This window comes from Syngnathoides biaculeatus, chromosome 16 (genome assembly GCF_019802595.1).
Source record: "Syngnathoides biaculeatus isolate LvHL_M chromosome 16, ASM1980259v1, whole genome shotgun sequence".
Taxonomy (NCBI): Eukaryota; Metazoa; Chordata; class Actinopteri; order Syngnathiformes; family Syngnathidae; genus Syngnathoides; species Syngnathoides biaculeatus.
In genome coordinates this window covers 7,228,066-7,239,114 of record NC_084655.1, presented here as the reverse complement: position 1 = coordinate 7,239,114, position 11,049 = coordinate 7,228,066, and the positions used below count along the sequence as shown (strand labels likewise).

The 11,049-nt window shown below is 40.1% G+C and overlaps 2 protein-coding genes and 1 non-coding gene across 3 annotated transcripts in view; 1 reads left to right on the top strand and 2 right to left on the bottom strand.

Moving 5' to 3' along the window:
* LOC133514208 (myosin-11-like) overlaps positions 1 to 4,724 on the bottom strand; it is a 33,784-nt gene extending 29,060 nt beyond the window's left edge. The window contains exons 1-4 of the mRNA XM_061845701.1: positions 4,031 to 4,724; positions 3,794 to 3,930; positions 1,978 to 2,236; positions 712 to 882 (exon numbers count right to left, since the gene is read on the bottom strand). Of these exons, the coding sequence (XP_061701685.1) occupies positions 712 to 882; positions 1,978 to 2,142 (336 nt within the window). The 5' untranslated portion in view covers positions 2,143 to 2,236; positions 3,794 to 3,930; positions 4,031 to 4,724. The remainder of the gene's footprint in view (positions 1 to 711; positions 883 to 1,977; positions 2,237 to 3,793; positions 3,931 to 4,030) is intronic.
* Positions 4,725 to 4,875: 151 nt separating this feature from the next.
* On the top strand, positions 4,876 to 6,866 carry hoatz (HOATZ cilia and flagella associated protein). Its single transcript, XM_061845713.1, has one exon. It carries the CDS (start codon positions 5,039 to 5,041, stop codon positions 5,492 to 5,494), a length of 456 nt encoding a protein of 151 aa, XP_061701697.1. The 5' UTR covers positions 4,876 to 5,038; the 3' UTR covers positions 5,495 to 6,866.
* Positions 6,867 to 10,378: 3,512 nt separating this feature from the next.
* trnat-agu (transfer RNA threonine (anticodon AGU)) lies at positions 10,379 to 10,451 on the bottom strand. Its single transcript has one exon. It is a non-coding gene; the product is annotated as a tRNA-Thr (tRNA).
* Between the last annotated feature and the right edge of the window lie 598 nt (positions 10,452 to 11,049).

The window sequence follows — 11,049 nt, the reverse complement described above, 5'->3', positions numbered from 1 at the left end:
GCCTTTTACCATCTGAAGAATATCTAGAGTGAAGACTTGCATGTGTCAAGCAGACCAGGTATAGTTCATCTCCATGGTTTTATCTAAAAAAGAATTGACTATTGTAATGGTCTTCTGACTGGACTCCCCAGAAAGAGCATTAAACAGCTGCAGCTCATTCAGAATGGGTTGTAACCAGAACAAAGTGGTCAGAGCATATATATCCAATCCTAAAGTCCTTGCACTGGCTCCCAGTCAGCTTTAGAATAGATTTTAAAGTTCTGCTCCTGGACTATACGTAAATCACTAAATGGTTTAGTGCTGAATACATTAAATATGTGCTTACGGAATAGAAACCCAGTCGACCAACCAGACTAAGGTCAAATAGAGGAGCGCAGAGTCCAAAGCAAACATGGTGAAGTAGCATTTAGCGTTTATGCTGCACACAAATGGAATAAGTTTCCAACAGAGGTGAGATCAGCCCAAATTGTGAATGTTTTCAAATCTACTCTTCTTTTTAGACTACGTCCACTTTTTAATGATGTTTATTCCATTGTTTTAATTGTACTTTTTATTTTCAAATGTCTTTATTTCTTTGTATTTGACTGCTTTTAATCATGTACGGCACACTGAGTTAACTTGTGTATGAAATGCACTCCTGTATACAAATCAATTGACTTTTCCTTCCTTTGCTTAGTATCGATTGCTTGCGTGTGATTGGTTAGCGCTCACATAGATGAGGCTGGAGAAGTATCTCTCTCGCAGATTTTGCAGGACAGAAGCCTCGTTGAGGAAAGTAAGGGCAGCCATGTCCTCCACCTTGCTGAACTTGGGCGGGTTCATCTTCTGGATGTCGTCCTTGCTCACGGTGGCCTTGCGCCCGTTGGACAGCTCTACCAGCACCTGTGCAACCATCGGAATCAGTCTGGGACGGAGTTAGACTATTGCGGGGCCCTTTGGCCGACACTTGGTCCACTACAAAGATGATCCAATGCTTTTTCCGGAAGAAAAAAAAAAGGAACGTGTCCTAGAAAAAAAGGACACTCCGACAAGAATAACCATAAATCATTCTGGGTTAGTTGTGGGCAGTTCATGAGACATTACATATTATTTATGTGACAATAAAGACTGTGTAATACTATTAGGATTATGTCCTTTTTTTTATATAATTGTGGTGTATTTAAAAAAAAATTCAATCAGGTTAAAGTTCTATTTTTTGAAGGAAAAAACGAGAATCTTGTGAAAATTTATTCAGATTTTTTTTAAACAAAAAGTGCAATTTTATGAGGATGATATTATTTTCTTGAGTAAAATCTACTTTTATATATATATATATAATATATATATATGTATTATTATTCGAGAGAAAGAAAAAATCTTACCATAATAAAATTTGAAGTCTTTATGATTTTGACAAGAAATCCTGGTAATACATAATCTGTTTATATTAATCTTGTTATAATTTTAATCCTAAATCCTATCCTTTTTTTTTCAATTCAAAAAAGCAGCAATCCTACCTAAATGAATTCATATTATTTACAAGTAAAGCACTTTTTTGGGGGGAATCACATAATAGTAGTAAAAGTATCTAATTATTTTGAACGAGAATAAAGCAGTTTTCTTTTCATGGTCATATATTTCAAGACATTATAGTAGTGGTGTTTTAATATCTTATCCTCTTATGTTCTAATATTTTATTTTTTTTAAGAAAAATACGCTTTAATATAACAAGAACGTTGTTTTGGCAAAACAAATTTGCATATAATTACAACAGTGGATTTCAAAGTGGAGGTCCCACCCCCGGTTGACAATTTTTAGTGAAAGCACCCCCCCACACACACACACCCATTTTAAATTAATCTCCAAAAAGATAAAATTTGAAAACCACTGGATTATATTTTTCCATGAAATATCTCAAAGACCCTGGAAAGTGTACTCCGAAATGTGTTTCTGAAGCTATTTGAACTCTGGAGTCTAGCTAATATACAGGGTCACGACCTCATCGCCCTTTTCCTCCTTGACGCTGGCTGCTTCGAAGCCTTCCCTCTCCGAGGGCACCCACACCATCTTCTTGGCCGCCCAGTCGGCCTGCGCCACGCCGCTGTTCCGGAAGTCGTTCTGCAGGAACAGGAACTTGCTGTCGTCCGCCGTTGGGTCTGCCATGACTGGAACGCGCGTCTCGCAGTCAATGTGAAAATGGTCGCTGGATACCGGATCCGATTCTTGTGCTCGGAGCGGAGTCTGGTTGAGAACTGGCCTGTGAAGGGATGAAACAGCACAACATGGGGTGCCGTTTTGCTCATAGGAAAGCTATATTTGTCTGGGGGCAAGGGGGGGGGGGGGTGTTGTTTTTTTTAAGTAATTTTTTGAATGAAAATAAGAATTTTTTTTTAAAAGAGAGAAAAAATGCATTTTTTGATTAAAAAAAAGTATTTTTCAGTTTTTAAAAAGTCATATTTTTGAAGAACAAAATAACTTTTACAGATTTTTAGGAAGGTGTGTAGAAAGTTATTATTATATATAAATTTGATAATTGATAAGTCATTTCTTGTTGTGTTTTTCAAGAGAAAAAATAGTTAATAAAGTCATCAATAATCATTGAAAAAATTAAGTTGAAACATTTTGAGATTAGTCTGCTATTTTTAGAGAAGTTGTAGTAATCATTCTTGAATATTCATATTTCTTGATGAAAAATGCCCTTGGACAAAAAAGGACTTTTTCAGGTAAAACTTGTTGTAAAAATGAAGTTTTTTTAAAAGCAACTTGTGAAGAAAAAGAGGACTTAAAAACATATTTTTCAAGAGGAATTTCCTTATTTTCCATAAAAACTAACATTTTAAAGAACATATTTTCAAAATAACAATAAATGGGAATAATGAAAAAATTACATACTTTTTGAGACAAAAATGTCTTTTTTAATTTGAAGAGAAATTGGAAATCTTATAAGGATAAATTTGTTTTTAGGAATTATAAAAAAAAGGGGATGTTTTAGAAATGCATTTTCAAGTGAGAAAAAATGTAATCCTATGGGAAGAAAGTCAAAATTTTTAAAAGTCTAAATCTATAGGAATAAAATCCTTTTTTTTGGTCCAACTTCTGGCGTGCTGATGTGACAGGATGAATGAAACAAATTCTGGTTTATTTTAGTGACACCCACTGCCCTCCATGTCCCTAAATATTATCCATCATATTTAGAGCTCCAGACATATTTTTTCTTTGTCTTTGAAGAATCGGTGTCTTTGGATAGGATTCTACTCACTGCCTTTTTCCGCGGAAGCCACAGGGATGCACTCTACACTTTGACCTCCCACTACAAAGTCGCCAAAAACCCACAAAAATCATCCCGCCAAGCATTCCGAAAGTAACACAGATCTGCCATCCTGGGATGGCCATGTTTGGTCAGCCCTAAATTTTTCCTCCCTGGTGCCCGCTGAGGGCTGATGGGCACTTTGCGGGCACTGCGCTACCTTATCAGGTGCCGCGGCCTCAATGTCCTCCCAAGCTTGTCGTTTACACTAAAATGGTGACTTGACGAGTAAGTGCACCCAAGGATGACCAACAGCTCCTGTCACTAGCATTTCTATAGCATTCAAAAATGGGGAAAAAAATGAAAACACTCTTAAAAATCAAAACAAACGTTTTCACAATAAAGAACTACAACAGATAATGTCCTTGTCCTAGTCCCAAATTGATTAAAATGACTCAATTTGCCTTTTAAAAAAAATCACCATTTAGCTGAAAATCATTTTAAAGTTGTTAATTGTGGACTAAATGAAAAAGTTTGGAGAAAGATGAAGAGCAAAATCCTACTCACTTGTGCTCAGATTGGGTCCTCAGTGCAGGGTGAAGGCTCAACTCCAAACAACCAGCAGGTACACGCCACTGATGAGGACGAGGAGGAGGAACTTCCTTCCCCTCCCTTTACCCAAAATATGACCATGACACCTGGGCCTGGAACGGGACCAAATTTGGCAGTGATGCAAAAGCCAGAAAAGTCCATTGAACCAATGAAAGAAAGAGAGGGGTAAAAAGTAGGCATATTTGCTCTTACTTGGAGAAAAAAAAAGCATGAAACAGATGGGCCATGTCATTTGTAGATTAGATTTTTCTCCTTTTTTTAAAGTTAATATTTACATGTAAAATACTCTATCCATCCATCTTCTGAGCTGCTTATCCTCACAAGGGTTGCAGGAGTTCTGGAGCCCATCCCACCCAATTTGGGACAAAGGGCAGACTCCCAACTGAACTGGCCACCAGTCAGAGAGGGACATGACTAAGACCCACACCAAAGTCAGGCATGTGTACCACAACACCATCAGTGACTGTGATAGGTAATAAGTACTGTATATGTTTTGTGAAATTTCTAAAAATGATTTGCTTTAATGATAAAATAATTTTGATGCTCAGCAAAATATAAGTTATGTTGTGGTGTTTACATAATTCACCCGCGGGACCTCGAGTTGGGGTGCGGGGTTCCGCACGGACTGTTTTTGTTGTTGCGCTTCCGGAGAAAAGGTTAACAGAGTTCCCGCCGTTATGCGGGTAGTGTTTTGATGTCGAACAATAAAGCAAGTTCTGTTCCTGTGTCCGACAGTCCGCCTCCTTTTCTCCGGCGCTACAATGTATAATCAATTAAATTAGAATTTATGAACCAATTATTCAAATTATAAATGTTAAATGCCTATGTAAAATCGTTTATTTGAATAGACTTCATTATTTCACATAAAACAATTATTTAATGAGACAAATGAATACAAAAAATTCACAAGGAATTTAAATAACCCATTTTAGCAATTAAAAATAACATTACATGAAGCTTTATGACACGTCATGATTAAAAAACGTGTCAAATGAATTGAAAAAAACTAGCGAAGTGTTAACATGATTCTTTCCCTCGTTATTTGTGCTTTTTTTTATTTAAAAAAACTACACATTATATCTAACTCAGCATGACCTCGTGAACCCGGAAGTTCTCTTGTGACGTCAAAACGTTAGGACTGTGTTTTTCCGGGTTCTCTGTCGTTGCTATGGCGACGATTCCAAACCGTTAAATTGTGTCATGTCGGCCCCTCCGGAGCGTAACCGCGACGGTTCCATCGACGTCCTGACCGTCTTCAGCGGCTCCTCCCCGGAGGACGTGTCCCACGCCCGGCAGCTGTGGCGCTCTCTGTGCATGCCGACGCCGCTCGAGTCCCGCCTGGTGTCGGCGGACATCCCCCAGAGGTTGCCCGTGTCTCGGCCGGAGCGAAGCGTCCACTCGGGGCCGCCTCCCCCTCGCGCGCAGCCGCCTACTCTGAACGCCGCACAGCAGCGGGAAGACGAACGGCAGCGGTACCTGTCCATGGCGGCCCAGAGGAAGGAGACGCTGGCCCTGCTGCGCCGGCAGAGGGAGCAGAGGATCCAGAAGGAGCTCCTCTCTGCGGCCTTTAAACCCAAAGCGCCCGGGGACAAAACCCCCAGAGAGAACACGACCGACCTGAACATGGAGGAGGAGATGGTCAGGCAACTGGACTGAACCGCTCAGAATGCAACGCAGTCTACAATAATATTTGGAGGTCACTGTGTGCACCGTACCACACTTTTCGATTGTAATTCCGTACTACAGTACACTGAGAGCTCATGACCGCACCACACGAGATTCCCAGAGAACATGGACGCACCATGAGACGCGATTCGACTGTAATGCTTGGAGGCCATGAATGCTACTTACAAAAATCTTGAATCCACCATGCAAAATACCTAGATCCCGTGAATACACCATAAAACACGATAATACAGTATAAGAATGCCTAGAGATCCTGAATGCACCATATGTCAAGAGTCCAGTTGTGTACGTTTGGAGGCCTCAAATGCACTATACTATGAATAAACTCAACCAACAATAATTTGATTAATTATAAGTTAATTAATTGGGGGTTACATGGTGGTGTGACTGGTTGGAGAGTTGGCTTCACCTGTGTGGAGTTTGCATGTTCTCCCCGTGCCTATGCGGTTTCATCCCACATCCCAAAAACATGCATTAATTTGAGATTCCAAATTGCCTGTAGGTGTGATTGTGAGTGCCACTGTTGTCTGTCTCCCTCTGGCCTGTGATTGGCTGGCAACCAGTCCAGGGTCTACCCTGCCTCCTGCCTGTTGACAGCTGGGATAGGCTTCGGTACTCCTGCAACCCTTGTGAGGATAAGGGGTGCGGATAATGGACAAATGGATAATCAATTGGATTATATGACTTTAAAAGGCACAATATCACAACGATGATAAATATAATGAAGAAAAGCGCAATGGAAAGTTTGTATTGATTGTATTAAATAGTAAAGGAATTTCTAATCACTTTCAAATTTTTAAAGGACTTTCAAAATTTTAAAGGAGACTTCAAATTCACCTTGCAAGTGGATATTACTCTAAGAACTCTTTAGTAAGTTAAACAGGTTTCAAGAGAAAATATGATTTATTCGGAGATCCTAATATCAAAGTGGAAGAATGCACACACATTTTGACATTTAAATACAAACCTTTACAACTCTCTGCTACCACTGAATATGAAAAGGAACCTTGATACTTGACTGAAGACATCAATAAACATTTCCTGATCAACTTGTGGCCCACAGCACTTGAGAAGGGTTGCGTCAGGAAGGGCATCCGGCGTAAAAATTGTGCCAAACATGTATATGCGTTCATCTGAGATGACACGCTGTGGCGACCCCGAAAGGGACAAGCCGAAAGAAACACACACACTTCATGTGTTTGTTCCCTCTCATTTGTGCAAAGTGAGTGTGATTTCTTGCTGGTTCAAAATATCTGTAGAAACTTCTGGATTACACCATCGGTAGTACACTAGTAGGCCTTTTGTAAGGAACTCTTTTGTTCCTGGCACGAGCCTACGTGACTTGTAACTTGTTGCCATAATAGGATAAGAAGACGTGACTGAGACGAGTGTCGACTGGAGCCCATCGAGCTTCCCGACACTCTCAATATTTCCAGTCCAAATTCATGCTAATCCCAAAATTGGTGAGGGGAAAGTTCCCACACAAAGCATATGAGCTATTTTCCAATTCCGGGGTTATTCTTCGGATAAGAAGACACTCGTGTGGTGGAAAAAGTCCAAATATGCCCTGAATCGCTTCAACGTGCTCATGTGACAATGTCAAATTGTTTTAATTCCCAACTGCTCTCACTTTAAACTCTGGCGGAAAGTAATGAGTACAACATCTACTTCATTACTTCAGTAGTTTTTTTCTGACGTATTTCTACTTTTGCTCCCTTCATTTGAAAACATGTACTTTTTTCTGCATACTTTTTCAAAATAGGCTTGTTAATTGTTCAGCCTCTGCAGAGGACGACAATGATAGAAATGAGAATTATTTAAGTCAATTAGATCTCCTCAAAAGGTGGCACGGCGGACGACTGGTTAGCACATCTACCTCAAGCTTATGTGGACCGGGGTTCAAATCCCGGACTCGCCTCTGTGGAGTTTGCTTGGTCTCCTCATGCCAGCGTGACTTTTCGCCAGGTGTTCAGGTTTCGTCCCACATCCCAAAAACATGCGCGGTAAGTTAAGCGAAGAATCGAAAATGTTGGGGTTTTACATACAAGCTTGGTCCTCCCACTAGTATGACATCTGAAATAATTTTAACAATAACCCAAAAGTGCATTTCACCAATAAATTGGCTGCTCTGTTGATGTAAGTTGTCCGCTAGAGGGCAGCAGGGTGATGTTCATAAAGCAGCGTCACCGCCACTGACTTCAACCTTCATTATTAACAACCTCAATAACTTTTTCTGCCTTCCGTTTGATGAGGAAAAAAATGCCTCCATATGATATGATTATAATCGTCCGGTCTTGGTCTTATTAATATGTCTTGAGTTAATTTCTGCACACATGGATCATTTATTGATGGAGAAGTTTGGGTAATTAATACAAATGAACGAAGAGGGCATCTTATGATGATGCAACGTGATGTAACCGTTCAGTCGAACACGTCCCGAAGTCACTCAAAACCTTTGGAGGGTTCTGACTCTGAGGATAGTCTTAATGGGATGGCTTTTTCATGTGCCGAATTTTCTCCACTTCTGTTTCATGTCACATGAGCTGCCCGTTAGAAAGGAAGCAAGCAAATTAGCCTTGGACCCCATAATTAAGGCTTTGAGACAGGGTTAGAGCTCAGTTTTCAAATGAGTTTTTCAAGCCATTGTTAGGTTTGTAATTTTGGTTTCAGTTTTCAATTTAGGGTTTCAAACCTGGAACAAATAAGCTTTTCCAGACAAAGTTAGACTTTCAGGATTTTAGGCCTGGATGAAGGTTTCAAACAAGTATGGGGGTTTCCAAATTAGTTTTTCAAGCATTAGTAGGGTTTCAAATTAGGATTTGATGCCAAGGTTAGGGTTTCTTATTTGGGTGTCAAGGCAGGTTTTCCGTTTCAAACAAGTTTTGGGGTTTAATTGATGTGTTGCGGTTTTGAAGCCAATATTAGAGGTGAAGGTTAGGGTTCAAAAATTAGGCTTTGAGACCACTGTTAGGGTCCCAAGACAAGGTTATGGGTTCAAGCTTGGGTTATGGTTTGAAAGGATATTTTGTAGCCCGTGTTGGAAGTTTCACAAAAATGGTTTGGGTTTCAGGTGAGGCTTTGAATGCCAATTCGAAGCAACATTTCAAGGGACTGATGTTAGAGGCAATTTTTTTCAATGTCACCCAAAATGGTTGTTTCAAACCAAAATGACTTTGACTTCCTGTTCAACTTCAGGTATAGGTCCTTGACATATTTTAGCATGTGCTCTTATGACTGGTATTTCTATCCGATTTTGTACTTGTTAGTGAAACTACTGACAAGGGCATTTTTTCCCCCAACCCTCCAAGGTCCACCAGAGAGCATTTGGTAAGATTTAGAGTTTCCAACTCAAATGGCTGACTTCCTGTTCAAATTTGAGCTTAGGTCTTTGAGCCTTTTTGGTAAATCATCTTATAATAGACAATTCCGCCTAATTTCATATCCTTCTGTAAAACTGGTTGTCAGAGGAAAGTTCCAGAATACTGCAAATGGAATTCACTTAACATACTTGCTTCGAACCTCCCGTAATTTCCGGCCTACAAGCCGCGGTTTGTCTGGAGGGATTTATGCAGTGATGCGGCGCTAGCGTTAGCACCGTGCTAGCCTTAAACTCATTCCGTGTATCGTGGCTCATAACCAGGTGCGCGCTGTAGGCCGTGAATTACCTTAAATGACTTACAACCTGTTCCGTTTTAGATGTGGGTCCCTGATGTTTTTGTATATCCTGTTATGACGGGCATGTCCACCCAATTTCGTGTTGACTGGTCAAAATGGTGTTGAACGCTCATTTTTTTTGGTAAACCTTTTAATTATGCTGCTGAGGGAATTTTGAGGGAAAACAAAGTGACAGAAAATGTGTTGCAATTCACTTCATTGTGACTTTTTGGTAGGTTTTTATTTACATACACATCCCTCCATTATCTGAGACGCTGATCCTCACAAGGGTCACGGCAGAGCTGGAGCCTTTCCCACCTATCTTTGGGCATGAAGTGGACTACACCCTGAACTGGGTGCCAGGCAATCGAAGGCGACATCCAAACAAAGAACCATTTTTACCTTTAACCTTTTTACCAATCCCTGACTTCCTGACAACTTCATTCATGGATCTTCATAACTTTTTCGTTGATCGTTTCATGTTGACCCAGTTTGTTGCGGGTGTGTGAAACGAGTGTCCGGGGATATTTTTTTCAAGTCGGTACTCCTTACATTAATAAAAGAGCTGTCGGCCCAATTTCCTGAGAACCAGTGAAACTGGTGTCGGGTGCTCCGACTCCGTTCATTCTTCCATTTGTTACAGTTTTTATTGGAGTCATAAAGCGCTTGCTGTGGCTTGCATCATCGCAAGGGAGTGCTGGGACGGAGCTGAGAGCCCTGCAGGAAGCAGAACAAAAAAAAAAAAGTAAAAGCAGAAAAAGTTCAGTCCACTCAAAGTTTGCTTTGGAGACAAAAAAAAAATGCATGATTGATAGAATTCTTATGAATTTTAATGTAAAAAAGTTAATTGGAAGATGAGACGTGTTACAAAGTAGTGAGTACTGAGTTTTACACTGGGTTAAGGTTTTAAAATGTATTCTTTCACATGAGTGTTTCAAAGCAAAATTAGGGATAAAAACAAGATTTACCATTTGAAATTGGGGTTGGAAGATTTTTTTTTATTTTCAAAATAGAGATGGTAGTCTTGAATAGTAAGTTTCCCGTAAGGGACAAGCTGATCCCTTACGGAGTCGCTACAGCGTTCACGCACATATGTGTCTGGCACAATTTTTATGCCGGATGCCTTTCCTGACGCAACCCTTCTCAGGGAGTGGAGGCCCCAGTGGTGCCCTTCCTGATGCAACCCTTCTCAGGAAGTAGAGGCCCCAATGGGATATGAACCCACAACCCCTGGTTTACTAAACCAGTGCTCCACCCACTGAGCTACAGGGCCTTACTTACTGACTTACTTACTTAGTCTTGAATGAAAATTTAAATTAATGATTAGAAATTCAAGACAGGATTAAATTAAGGTTAGGGTTTCAAGTCAGTGTAAAAGTCCAATCCATTAAGTATTCTAAAAAGATTTACATTTCATATTAGGGTTGCAATCAATGTAGGGGTTTTGAAACAGAATTAGGGTTTGAAGTTAGTTTCTATTTCAAATTTGTGTTTCAACCCTGGATTAGCACTTCCAAAAAAAAAAGAATTCAAATCAGGGTTGAAGACTAGGAAGTATGGAAATAAATTCGTGCAACCAGGATTGGAATTTAAAATGCTACAGAAAACAGGATTTGAATTTGAAATGTAAAGTAATCACATTTTCAATAGTTGCTACAATTCGCTGTCTAAAATTCACCGTCCGTGCTACCAGGCGGGGTTACTTCAGGTCAGAACCAAACAGCCAGCCAATCTCAGGCGGCACAGACAGTGAATTTCAGACAGCGAGTTGTAGCCGGTTGAAGTTTTGAAATCAGCATGTTTCAATGTACTGTTTGAACACAGTGGATTTTAAATTAAAGTTTCAAAACCAAGATTAGGGTTTCAAGACG